The sequence below is a fragment of the Lagopus muta genome, chromosome 27 (genome assembly GCF_023343835.1).
Source record: "Lagopus muta isolate bLagMut1 chromosome 27, bLagMut1 primary, whole genome shotgun sequence".
Taxonomy (NCBI): domain Eukaryota; kingdom Metazoa; phylum Chordata; class Aves; order Galliformes; family Phasianidae; genus Lagopus; species Lagopus muta.
Window position 1 is genome coordinate 4,516,685 of NC_064459.1, and position 14,090 is coordinate 4,530,774.

The 14,090-nt window shown below is 43.7% G+C and overlaps 1 protein-coding gene across 1 annotated transcript in view; it reads left to right on the forward strand.

The window, feature by feature from the left end:
- The window catches only part of KCNU1 (potassium calcium-activated channel subfamily U member 1), a 41,274-nt gene that overhangs the window by 10,898 nt on the left and 16,286 nt on the right, over positions 1-14,090 (forward strand). Inside the window, exons 13-19 of the mRNA XM_048928079.1 lie at positions 254-323; positions 723-878; positions 2,200-2,312; positions 2,405-2,473; positions 3,511-3,600; positions 3,725-3,825; positions 6,850-6,946. Coding sequence (XP_048784036.1) covers positions 254-323; positions 723-878; positions 2,200-2,312; positions 2,405-2,473; positions 3,511-3,600; positions 3,725-3,825; positions 6,850-6,946 — 696 coding nt within the window. The remainder of the gene's footprint in view (positions 1-253; positions 324-722; positions 879-2,199; positions 2,313-2,404; positions 2,474-3,510; positions 3,601-3,724; positions 3,826-6,849; positions 6,947-14,090) is intronic.

Here is a 14,090-nt window from a genome sequence, read left to right on the forward strand (position 1 = left end):
CAGACTTGAAATGAGTTCTTGTAGTACTACTGGATTTTGTGAATATGATGGCTCATATTGTAGTAGTATTCTCCCCCCAAAATCAGTCCAGAAGTCCAAGTTCCAAACTGGATCATCTTTACTTTCCATTTGTAGGGTATCTACAGAAGTAGAAGTTCAGGTCCTGAAGTCCAACTCCTTTAGCTGGACTTGAAAAATGAGGGGTCGTAGCCAGAAGGAAGCATATTAATCTAAAGTTATATCTTTCATACAGAGTGCTGTCAATCAAGAATCACTACCCCAAAACAAGAGTCATTTTACAGATAATCCAGTCCCGTAACAAGGTATGGCCATGGTCTGTCTCAGTAGGGTGTTACAGTTGGAATCCTGGCTTTTATGGAATCAAAGGCTCTTATTTGGAGAAGGCAGAGATATTGTGCAATGCCTTTTACTCATACAGCCACTACCTGGCTGCAATATCTTTCAACACTGTTAAGAATAAACAGCAACCATTTCTGTGTTGTATTTTGTCAAAGCTGCCAGTAAACGCACAGTTCAACATTTAAAAGAAGGACAAAACCAAAAGAACCTCAAAATCAGAAGTCAGCTTTAGACTTGGCGCGTTCCATTGTCAAAAAATGCAATGGCAAATGTAAAAAAAAGACAAGGATGATCATTGTACAGGAACATTGACCTTGCCCATTGCTGGGCTGATCTGTAATTGCTTTCCTACACTGAAACAGGTATACCTGCCAAACATACCCAACTGGGACTGGAGCACGGGAGACAGCATCATCTGCTTTGCTGAACTGAAGTTGGGATTCATGGCACAGAGCTGCCTGGTTCCTGGTTTGTCCACTCTCCTGACCAGTTTGTTCATCGGGAAAGAGAATACAGAGGTAAATCCTTTGACATGATTAAGACAAGCAGAAAAACATACAAACGTGACTGCTGGGCATGAAATTGCCCAAACAGCCCTCAAGGCTGCCAGTCCTGCAGTGGAAATGCTTTTGCTATCACCTAGTGGCTGTGTGTGATACTTCAACCTCCACAACAAAGCATTAAATTGGACTGCTATTCCTGTATTCAGGGGCTTTTCATATGCAGAATTTATTTGAGCAAAGCATATGAATATCGGGTGGAATAAATATAGAAGTTTTTTCTTGGTCTGCTGTTTGTAGTCAAAGTGCTGTTTGATAGATGTGCTGTTTCTCAGGACCAAATGCTTCCCTGGGTCACAGCAAAGTTAGCTAAGCTGTTATTTGAAGTTTTTAAGGCGTACTGTGAAAGCTCAGCCAACTTCTGTCGTGATGCTTTTCTCAATTAAAAAGTCCATCACATAATTTTTGTTTGGAAAGCAAAAACTCTTAACAGCCTATTAAGTTTTATGCAGAAGGCATTCACGTGCCAAGAGAATGGCGTGTGCTGTGAAGTAATGAGTGGTGGTATAGAAGCCAAAGGAGCTGTCAGTAGCAGGATGTTCCCTTGATATAAACAAACCTTCCTCAGTCACACTGCTACCTTGAGGAGCAAGCAAAAAGGCACAGAATAGGCCTTCACTGCTCATCAGACCATCGCAGCTCTCCTGCAGTTATAGCTGGTACACATAAGACCCAAATAACTGCAAAATAAAGCCTCACTTTCCTCAAATAATGCATTCCCAGTACTTTGCGGTCATAAAATGACCATGTTACTTTGACTGCAGTATTGACACCTGCTCTTCAATGATAATAAGAGGGAATGGTTTTAAACTGAGACATGGGGAGGTTTGGGTTGGGTATTAGGAGGGAGTTTTTCACACAGGGGGTGGTGATGCACTGGAACAGGTTGCCCAAGGAGGTTGTGGATGCCCCATCCCTGGAGGCATTCAAGGCCAGGCTGGATGTGGCTCTGGGCAGCCTGGTCTGTTGGTTGGCGACCCTGCAGATAGCAGGGCATTGGAACTGGATGAGCACTGTGGTCCTTTTCAACCCAGGCTTTTCTATGATTGTATGAATACGAATTGGAAGTGTCCAGCAGAGTTAAGACCTTCCCTGATCTGTTGTATATGAACTCCAATATTGTTTCTGACAACGTACAGCAGATGTCTTTCTGCTGCCAGTAACCGAGGGCCTTTGATGTGATATCATGTGGTATTGGAGCAATGTCCCAGTGTTAGGTTACACATCCTACTCGCTTTGCCTTGAATAAATACATCATCTTTATGATCGATTCTTTCAGACAAAGAGAAAACATCTGAAGGACAAGATGCTTCTGGGAGACAAAGACTACAAAGTCATGGCTCTTCAGCTCTCCAACGACTTTGCAGACATGACTTTTATAGAGGTTTGTCGGTATGTGGTACAGATGTGGACATTTTTCTGTTATTTCCTTCCAGATGTACCTTTCTGGCTGATAGCGTGGCTGACTTGCTCTCTTTCTCCAGGTTGTGCTTTGTAAAACTGAACCTTATCCTCTTGGGGATTGAGCTCAAGTTTGGCAGTCAAGGAGAGAGGTAACTGGCGGAATTCTCTCTTAGTAAAAAGTCAAAATTCCAAACTGATGCTTTCCAAAGAACTCAGATTTGCTCCCAGGTCTGCACAGACTTTATGCACCTCTTCTTTTCCTGTGCACACTAATTGTTATATGGGGTAAGGATGTGATTCCTGGTTGCTTACATGCCAGGGTGAATTTTACCACATTTTGCCTCCTTTCTTCTCACTGATAATCAAACAAGAGATGGAGGATTCTCACCTTCTGTTCCACACACAGTCAGCATAACCATCATAGATCTCCCTTTGATTTGGAGCAAATCAAGCATATTTATTTTCATGGATAATAGAAACGCCTTCTCATGGTTTTTGTTGTTCTTTTTTTAACACATGAGTTTTAGCTCCTAAATGCTATCAAGCATTGTCATAAAGGGATAATTTGTCAATGCTGGCAGCAGAGCTTTTGCTGTCTGAAGCTGATCTGGTCCCAGGCCAGATAACACTCTCTGTCTGTTCTAATGATGAAATACAAGACATCCTAATGGGGGAGCTGGAACTAGTTCAGAAAGGGGAGTAAATGAGTGCCATAGATCTTTACAAAGCTTGAGAAATCATCCAGAAAATGCAGACTATTGAGTGCAATTATTACTCTTTCCACTTTTATGAAGGAAATGGCTGTAGAATAGAAACTCTGAAAACAAAGGAGTTGTAGGGACTGCTGTGAGAAATAGGTTGAGACTCCTCTGCAAGTGGTGAATGAACCCTATGCTGAGAGCAGACAGTGCATGTTGGAAGTGCTCAGTGCTAATGGAAAACAGGCCATAGCTCCATCTAATGTATCTTGAACTCATATGTTGCCTGGATGAAAATAGAATGATGGAAAGAGAAAGCAAGAGGGGAAAAAGAAACTCACACGGGTCCTAGGAGTTATAACAAAGGGAATTAAAACAAAAGTTAAGGTGGGAGGGGGCTGCTATGATCATCCAGGCTGAATTCCCACAGCAGAGGTGGTTAATGGCAGGCAAACCATCATTACTCTTTGTATGGTTTCTTCACACAGTGCCATCCTGATCAATCCATCTCCACAGATAAAGCTTCACCGGAATACAATGGGCTTTTTTATTGCTCATTCTCTTGCAGAAGTCAAAAGGTAAGGTGCTTTATTACTGTTTGGTGGAGAAAAACTTCTAGAATGAAAAAATAGTTTCGGGAGCATTGATTATCTGATCAGTAAAGCATAATTCATTCCTTCCTGATTCACTTCTGTTTTCCAGGGCACATTTCTATTGCAGAGTTTGCCACGGTGACATCCAGGATCCAGAGCAGATTGAGAAATGTCAGTGTGGAAGCAAACGTCACTCAAAGACTTTCTCAGGTACGTTGGTTAAGTCCATTTCTGACTTTAAAAAGGGCCAAATCAATATCTGTTAATTGTATATTTATTAACTACTTATCACAGTTAATGAGGATACTAAGAGTAAGAACAGGTTGGAACAGCCCTTATCTGGTAAAACAAGGATCTTTCTGGTTACACTAATAAATCTTACAGTAGATCTTTAAAGGCTTCTTTGTGCTTTGCTTTAGGAGTCAAAGCTTCTTGGCTAAAAAAGAACAGGACAAAATACACCGGTGAGGATTTTCACCCTAATTATTAACAGGTTTATCACAGTATGCAGGTTTTTAACTGCAGAGACCAAAGCAAACATCTCATCAGTATATATAGCCAAAGCAAAGGGCACAGCTGGATGAAACAAGAGCTCTGTGTCCAGTTTGTGATAGTTTTTTGGTCAAGGAGGTGCATCTATGTCCTGGCCATCGTGACAACAGGGAACCTGAAATGTGAAGTCAGAAAAACGTTGTGGGGTTTGTGTAAGGAATGTGGCAGCGTCCGATGGCGTTTGCTCTGCAGACTGAGAGAACAGATTAATCTGACCCAAAGCAGAGCATCGTGTGCTTTCATCACCTCAAACTCCACCTTCAGGGAATTCCTGGGCTTTGCTTCGGTTCGGGTTTCTGCTGAAGTAGAAAATGTGGCCTCTGATTTATGTTTAACTGCAGCAATGCGAGGCACGAAAGGCCAAACTGCACATCTATGACCACTTGTGAATTTTTCCCCTCCGTGGAGATGGCGCTTTGGTTTAAGGAGTTGAGAAGGAGCTTAAACATGAGCACACACGGACTTCTGCTCGTTTCTAACACTTGCAAATAATTTAAACAGCAGATGGCAGCCAAGCCCCATTACAAAACATGCCTCCGAGCTGCAGACGGCAGAGATGAAGGCGGAACTCATTCACGCAGCGAGCGCAAACATACTGACACCTGGAGGACTCCGTGTAGTAATGTCATGTAGGAAGGGAAGCTGGAGCCCATTTTCAGTCCCACACACTTATCAGCTTAGATGCAGCTGGGGTCCCTGAAAGCCATCTACCTCCCAGAAAAGAGATTTCTTTAAGTGTAGAAGACATCTTAATAAGAGGCAGTGTCAAAGGAGTAGAAATACATCGGTGCTGTGGGAACTCTCTCCACCTGGGTGGTTTTATTCTGCTTTCCTAGGCAAGCTCAGGTTTTAAAAGGACAAGATTGCATTTCAGGATGCGTATTAGTAAAGAGCAGTTGTTTGCAAACCTGCAGTTCTGCACCAGATATGTAGTAGAGAATGGCTGCCTGAGCTGGATCAGGACTTTTGCCAGCCAAAAGACCTTGCCATCAGTTTTCTCCAGGATTCCAGATGGATTGGAGCTTAACTGCAGTCACTTTGATTGATTCCTGCCTTCTCAATATAACCCAGTTGAAGCGGTACTTCGTGTCCTGGATGCCTCCAGGCTCACTGTGGGAGAATGGAATTAATGGAGGTTAGATGCAGGAGATCCCCAGCTAGTGCAGGTGAGGATGCTTCCAATGCCTGCAGTGGAAACAGGGAGGTGAAGCTGGTGAAGATAAAGTTCACTGTCGTGAATAAGAAGCTAATACAGGAGCCCAAGATTGTGAACTTTAGTTAAAGGAGCGACCGTGTTGCTATTTTAACACGTGTGAATGGCAAAATTGAGGGCTGTAAGTTAAAACAAAACGAAATATCTTGTTTTGGGAGACATTTACGTATTGCTGCCCATGTAAGACAAGCTGTTAAGGATCTCTATTCTGTGACTTGTCTTATGACACTTTAATGAAGCTTGACCTAGCAGGATTGATCGGGTGTCACATGGCATCCTTGGAGAGCTCCCTCTCTGCCCTTCCAGCTCCCACCTTGTTGAACACAGGGCTGTAGAAGGAGCTATCCTGTTACCAAGGCCAAATGCACCTGTGTTCAGCACACCTGTGCAGAACAATTACAGCTTAAGGCTGACAAATTGCCTATTCAGAGACGTCCCCTTGTCTGCCAGGGTATGTTTAGAATCACTAGCAGCTCCATCTGGGTTAGTGTGCTTTGGCAATAGCTGCAACGAACAAGGAAGCTGATGGTATGAGAGGATTCACCTGTCAGTTGGTGAGATAGAGATCTCTGTGTCTGAAAGTTCTTGCAGTCCACCCTTTCCTTCCCCACCTGAATGCATCGGACATGTTTGGACACATGTGACACGAAAAGCTTTGTGCCTTCTGTCAAGTGCTGATAAGAGGAGGAATGCAGATTAGCAACAAAGATACAGGCCAGGGGAGTGCAAGGAATAGCTTTTTGTGTTCTGAGCCTGCTGCATCGCTGTGGAAAGCAGGAGGTGCAGGTAGGGGCTTAAAAACCTCCAAGGGTGCTGCTGTACATCTTCGAATCACTGCCTGGTGTTCTAATGCTGGTCTTAATGGCCCGTGACCTCAGATTATGGCCCAGAAAGGACTTGATCAAATGTCAGAGAAAAGATGTTCCAGCTGTTAAATTGCTGCTCTAGGATTTGGGAAGCCCAAGCTCATTTTCTTGATCTGTTTCCTCAGATTCAATCTGGGACTGCAGGCCACCCAGCCTTACTGCAGTTTGGTTTCCTGTTGGGAAAGGGTTGCAGCTGTAACAGCTTCAACTCTCAGAGACAACATGAGGATAGACTAATTAATAATTTCAAGCCAGGACAGTACAGCGGTGAGGATGAACTCTGCCTACATTCTGGCCAATTTTTCCTTTGTAGAGAACCGTGCTTCACAAAGAAAAGGAGCCACTTTGGAATGAGATGCTGCAGTAAGGATGCTCTCACCACGTTTAAGACCATTCAACACATATAGATAGAAATACTGTTTTGTAGCACTGCTGTATTTCTGACCGCTTGTGTGAATAACCAATTCAAAGCTCCTTTGCCCAGCATTTCTGAGGCCAGGTCAGAAGCTTCAAATGGTACAATGGCCATTTGCAGACTCAGTCTAAGTACAACCAAGGGCTATCAAGAAGGAACCCAACTTTGTTTCATTGCCTTTGTTCCAGAGAAACTGAAATCCTATGGAGAATTGCTTGTTTTGGATGGAGAGCCTGCAACGTCAAGGTCCCTAAGTGTCCTTCCACCTCAGAGATTTGTTGATGGGTAAGAAATGTAAAGCTGTGTGAGTGCTGAGCAGGCATTTCCTGAACTTACTCATTGAGAATCTGTGTGGGAAACAGGAACAGCCTGTTTCCTAGTTCTTCTGCTATTGTTAGTGGATGGTTTATGGCTTCTCCCTATTCTGATTAATTGATCAGTCTAGAAAGCACAACTGTTTCTATGCATCCAAATCCTCAGCTCTAACACTCTCCTGGAGGGTCAAAGCCTATAAGCATACATGAGATACAGTGCACTTATGATACCAATTTGAGGTACAGTGGAAAAGTGAAAGGAGGGGTTGGTACACCTCAACAAAGTGCTTACTGCACTCTAGTTGGAAGCAAAATAACAGCAAAGGAATCATGAACACGTTTATTCTGCTGCTTTTCAGAGAGCAGAGTGAAGACAAGAGTAATTGGATGCAGGACTGTGAATAGCCAACACTGAGTTATGCTTGTTCTTCAGATGCTTAATTGCGTTGTGCTGTTGGCAGCAACATGGAAGAGTAACAACCTCTGGTTTGCTCTAAAGCCAATTGGTGATCCAGGAGAAATCTCACCCGACAGCCTTGTTCTCTAACATCAGCAGTGCATGCTAGGAGTCCCTTCTATGCCATCTGAATGCTTCCTGGCTGGAGGAATCTGATTTCCCAGCAGGTTTCACAGAGCAGTGTCAGTGTAGTCATCTTCTGTCTGAGCCGAGGTGTGAATTGCAATGTTTTAGCTACAGTGTACTTAGTTTGCTGAGCAGTCCCACTTGACTTGCATTGGAACTCCTCATAACCTGAGCTGCTATATTCAGCATAAGGAAGAGTATCATGGTCTGAAACTGAGCTGTCAGTGACAGCAAGCTGTTACGCTTTTCCTACATCCACTAGAGAAGGTGACAGGACATATTGGCAAATAGCATCATGCTAGAATTTGCAGTGAGTAGACAGGAACCTAGCAGGGGAAGAGGTGCACAAACCAGTATTTCTTACCTCGTTTCTGCTTGTGAGCAATTTGCAGTCACTGTAGAACTGAAGAGGTTTAATAAATAGTATCTCCCCTCCCTGCAAAATCCCATCTTGTGCTTCAGCAGCAAAGGCAAATGTCAGTATGGCAAGGATTGTAAGGTGTCCTCTGGAGAGCTTTGCATCTTAGCAGCTGTCCCCAGCACATACATGCTATCAGGACAATAAAACGTTGCTCAGTGCTGCTGTCCTACAACCAATTAGGTCAGCTGTAAATATTGGGACTGCATGGTAAATACATACACACATACTAGCAGATTGTGCTGACTTGTTAAATATAAACGGAAGCATAATTAGATTTATAACATGGCCCTCCCCCTCCTCATGCCCAATAACATAATTTACCAAAGGGAGAGAGAAGAACAAATCCTCACAACCTGCTGAAATGCCATTATTAACATGCGCATGAAAAGTCAATTATGCCAGAGGGAGGTATTTAAGTGAAGTGAGTTTCCGTACTCTGGGATTACACCTTGGGGATTATGCAGCTCTTATTTATTTATTTTCTCAGAGATTGCTGCTGCGGCTGCTTAGCAGTGAGGAACAGAATTGTTACTAAGAGATATCCTGAAATCCCCTAAAGAAATGGCCAAATGTGCAGATAAATAATTGTTCCCATCCCCATCAAGATATTCTCCCTCATCACCGTATCAAAACGACGCCACGTCCTCCCCAGTCAGGGCTGGGATGTTTTCTGCTGTTTAGTTTTAAGTGACGCCAGGGAATGGTCTTCCAGCACTTCCCTGGGGAGGGGATTTTACCATACTGTTATTAGTTGCAGTATTTATTATTTGTATTACAGCAGTGCCTTGAGGCTTCCACTGGAGCCCTGTTGGGCTGGATGTTGGATGCGTACACCATTAAAAGGATTTCAGCCTTAAACAGTGGTGAAGGGAAGGAGGGAAGGGTGAAGTGAGGTCTCAAAAGTCAGAGAGGAAAACTCAGTGCAAAATACAGCTGCTGGGAGCCGACCCTTCATAACATTACAGCTCTCAAATCTATCTCAAGTCATTTATTATTATTATTATTAAAACCTGATCTAGAATCGGATGCAGTTGCCCATTTTCAGATTAAGCCGAGCTTTTCCACCCGGGCTGTTCTGCTAATAGAAAAGCTAACACTGACCTTCCTTATCCAAATTAGGATGGCTGGGACAGCGGCCAAGGGGAGCTCCAAGTTCAAATCTCTGCTCTGTTTGATTTAGGATGGCAAACCACAGCGTGATGCAGAGAGGATGGGGGGCTTGAACACAAGTCCCTGAGACGTCAGGGTGCAGCCAGGGGATTGCTGTGTGCAGCAGGCAGTGCTATCAGAAGGACTTTGGACATCCCTTCGTGGGCCCACTTGAAAATACTTTTTTGTTGGGATATTTAGCCTGCTAAATACTTGATTTCTGTTCAAAAAATTGGAATGTTGCATCTGAGGTCGAGCAGGGTTTGTGTATGAGCTGATCAATGAAAAGTTTAATCAAACCATAATTCAGGGAAATGCGGTGAAGCGCAGTGAGAAAGAATTGGACCTGGCCTGTTATCAGACTCAAAGCTCATTTCATCAGTGTCTCGGTGATATTTCTGGTGTTGTAGGCTGTTATAATGACAGATATCTCCCTCAGCCCTGTGCACCCCATGTCCATACACTCTTCTTTTTCTTTCTCATTGGAAATCATCAGATTGGGGAAAGAATGTCATTAAGAAAATATTAAGTCATAAACCAATACTGAACACAGTGGCAACAATAACCAAGAAAAACAAACAAAAACCCACAAAACAAGAGGATTAGGACTGGATGAGCTACAAAGTTCATCCAGAAGGAATACATGAAGACCTCCCCAGGCTCCTTCCATGCTTATGGGGCATCGATGCACTTTGCTTTACTACTCGTGGCTTCTCTGCAGCCTTGCCTAAGGCATGGCAAGTTGAATGGTGTGTGTTCTGCTGAATTGTTGACTCTCGTTTTTGATTCCTGTTCAGTTTCTGGTGAGGCATAAAAGGGTGTTTGTGAGCAAGGGCTCCGCGTGTGCAACTCTGCAGCATCTCCTTCCCTTTTGTCTCAGTGTAAAAGCGCTTCAGCCAGGAGAAGGATTAATAAAAACTGAATTAGATTAAAGGGGAGCCCAGGCTAAAGAAACAAGTTTTAGCTCTGTCTTAATTGTAATTTATCTACTGCCAGGATAATTGCTAATAAATACCTGCTGAGTTGCCAAGCCTATGTTAGGGCTTGTCAGTGCCAAATAAATCTTTAAGACTTAAGATCCCACTCTGACGCTGCCCATCACTCCCCAAACCAAAGGCAGCTCAAAACAAAGCAGTAATGCTGAGTGCTCCAGCTCAGCTAATCTGGCAGAATGCATCACAGCCTTTATAAATGTGTGAGAAGGGCTGTGCAGGAGCTCCCAAAAAGGTCATTGGTATTTTTGGAGCGATAAATCACGGAGGGAAAGATTTGCATTACGGCTGTATAAAATCCAGGGCCGGATTAGAGAGAGAATACTTTACAGTAATATTTCTCTCCTGACTTGTTTTATTAGCTTCCTTTAAACATGTTACATTATTGCTTATAGAATTTCATTTACTTGGATTGGCAGCTTGATAAATATGTCTATTGGCGATGATTTGGATTGCTCTGGGCATTAATATTATTAAAACCTGTCACAAGGAAATGTCTGAAAGATGACTTACTGTAAAGATTACAGCATGAAATAAATCATACAATGGTATTTGTTACCGTTTATGGCCTCTTGGAGCCGAGTCAATCCCTTTTTATGTTGCATTATTTTTCAAGTTTTTATAGCCTTACATTATATATCGCTGTCAGAAATGAACAGATGGGGTGTCAAACACGAGCCTTCTGAATAATTCCCACCCTCGGGTTATTTGTATGAAGGACAAGTGTAAAACTGTGTTCTCAAGAAAAAGGAGCTCGATAGAGGTGGAGGAAGTGTTGTTACAGTGAGCGAGATCCCTTTGTCAGCAGGCACATTGTGCTTTTGCTCACTACCTGGTATTTACACAGCGGGGTGGGGGCTCGTGGAAAATGTAGCAGTCAGTTGGGATAGCAGAGAAACCTCACGTTAGATGAGGTTTCACGTTCTTTTGGATTGACTTCTATTGCTAGGATGGGGAAAGACGTGGAGGGGGTGTTTTGGTGATGGCCAAATCTCAGAGGGTTCATAGGAATGTGGAGAGATGTGGATGCATCTCAAAGGCTTCAGGGGTGGAATGTTATAAAGAATCCCTCCTGAATGGTGCCGGTGGCGTTTCTGCAGTTTGGGATGAATAGGGAATGATCCTTTGGGCTCTGGAAGGTCAAAGTGGGAGAGGAGGAGATTCTGTATTCTGCTTTCTGTTGTGCAAGGCTCGTGTGTTTGCTGCGCGTTTTTGGGGAGTCCCTGTTGGAGTCAGGAGGCCAGATTGGATGAAGTGATAGATGTGATGAACTGATAAATGCACCTGCAGTGAATGAGGTGTCTCTGGATTAGGAAATTCAGGTAGGGACATCGTCCATGCATGCCTTCCCCCAAGCTTTCTGTTTTTAAATCCCCAACCCTCAAATCTCACACAGGTACACAATGTAAATCAGCATTATTTTTGGAACGCGACTCTTTTCGGTCTGTGTGAATCTTTAGACACCCAAATAAATGGAGATGGCTCTGGCGGTGCAGCCTGGCTGCATCTTGCTCGTGGAACAATAACATCTTTCTCCTTTTGGTGAAACTCACAGCTCAAGGATCAGCGTGATGGATCAGATATTTTAGCAGAGGTCTGATGGAGCAAAGCTACCTCTGCGGTGTGCAGCATGTGCCCAGACTTGCTTTGTGCAGACAGAAGCTCTCTTCCCCTCTGTTCACATTCTTTATTGTTTCTCTCAGCCTTACCATTACAGACCTTAATCTTTGCAACTTCTACTTCTCCATGCATTCCTCAGTTTCTTCCGTATTTCACATGAAATCACATCTTTTCTCTCTTCCCCAGGCTCTTATCCCACATCTATCATCGGGCTTACACAAGAATTTTAGGGGCTCACATTCACCATGCAGAGTACAGTTGTGCTGCCCATGGTAACTGGAGTTGCACCCACCTGTATGCACTGATCTGATTCCACGTTATACAATAGCATAATCACTTAAAGAATTTGCATGACTGATAGCCTGCGCTCTGAGTGCATAAGGAGAAGTTTCATAATTAGCTTTCCCTGTGAACTTGTGCAGACCAGTCTATTTATAATTTGGTCAGCTCCTGATTTTTAATGAGGTGCTGAGAGTGACTGAAGCCTCTGGCAGCATGCGTTTTGTATTTTAATTACCCACAGTAATTCTGACAATTACGCTGATGCCATAAATCACGTCATAATGACCCATAAGAAAAAAAAAAAAAAGCCATATTTAATGATTGGATGGGGATTTGAATTAAGCAGGTATGCAATAGCTTAATAAGGAGCCAAAAGCTCCTTGGAGGTAAAGTCTTCCAAATCTTGTTGAGCTGTGGCTCCAGCAGGTGAGGAAACTTGGTGCAAAGTTTCTTTCGCAGGCCAAGTCCTGATTTTCTCAGCAGAGGATTGCATTTCATGGGATTAAATCCATCCTTGTGTGCCTAACCAGAAATGGACTTCTATGTGATATGGCTGTGGTTGCTAACCGGCCCTTCTGCTCAACAGGGGTTGCTTGTCCTTGGCAGTAATTGTAAGCCAGACGTCATGCAGCAGTGATGGTATTGTTTTTTAATCAGGGAGCTTGAGTTTTGGAAGGGATAACACACAGTACAGCTCACGTTTTCTGTTCTGATGGATAGATTTGCTAGCATGTCCATGGCTATCTGAGGTGCAAGCTCTTCTATGTCACGTGTGATGCACTGCACCCTTCTTAGCACTGAGGAAGGCAACTGTAAGCAATGGTCAGCATCACGTTGCTGTGGTAGCATTTCTCCTTTGTTATTTCCTGAGCAGTCCCTCTTACACAGACCTGCAGTGCCAATGCTGACAGCTCTGGGTCGGCCCTCTGAGGAGCAGCACACATTTCCCAGCTCAGCCCTGGCGTGCTGTCCTGCATGGCCCTGTGTTCCAATAGGTCCTGGCTCTCTGCTTGTGACCCTTAGTGAATATCACTCCTATTATCTAAGATCTCAACCACGCCAACTTCTGCTCTTGAGATTATTTTGCTCTTAATAATGTCACAATAAGTGGGTGGAAGTAGCTAATGGCTCTAAGCCACAAATGATCCCAAATGTTCTCAGTCTCCACTCTCCTGTAAACCTTGACAGATTGGGAGTGCTTAGTAAAATATTGTAACACTCAACACGCATTTACAAGGCAGCGATCTGTCCCATGACGGCTTCCAGATGTGTAGTGTGTGCAATTTCATAATTCAAGAACAGATTCTATTGCCCTCTGCAGATCCCCCATCAGGCTGTTCATAAACGCTGCTCGTAATTAAATTAACCCACTAACTAGCCATGCAAATTTTGATAAGCGGTGACCAAAAAAAAAAAAAAAAAATAGAAATAAAAAGAGGGAACTGTTGAGATGCTCTCAAAAAATGACAAGGTTGTCTTCAGAGATTAGTTATCATTAGGAGAAGATATAGATTTTTTTTCCCTTCCCGTTTGCCAAATTCCACTTTGTCCCTTCATATGTGACAACTGCTTTAAGGCTTTAATCTGATAATTAGGAGCTGAATTTTGCCTGCCTTCCTCGAGCTGCCTGCTGTCCTACTCTCTGCTCAGCCTTTCTGGAATCGAAGTAAGCTGCTGTTCTGTGTGTGGGTAGCAGAATCAGGCTTCGGTTTTAAAACCCAGCTCGTGCCCAGCCTGAGGAGCAGTGAAGGAACAACACATGCATGTGCTGGAGCTGATGAGAGGCTGTGCAACCTCAGGGGGAACCTCAGTAAAGATTTCATCAGGGATGCTATGAATAATGGGCTGTTGTTTTCTGTCAGAAATGATGGCTCAGAGCTCTGACATGTGAGGTCTGCTTGCAGAAGCTGTAACCAGCTCTCCTACAATAACTGTGCTATATTAAAAAAGAGCTGGAGTTATGACACCTGGCTTACATCGATGGCTGAACAATGGATCCTTTAACAGTGGAGTGTTGGCCAGGGGGTAGGTGGGGTGGAAGTTGGGTATGGAAGAGGAGGCTGGACAC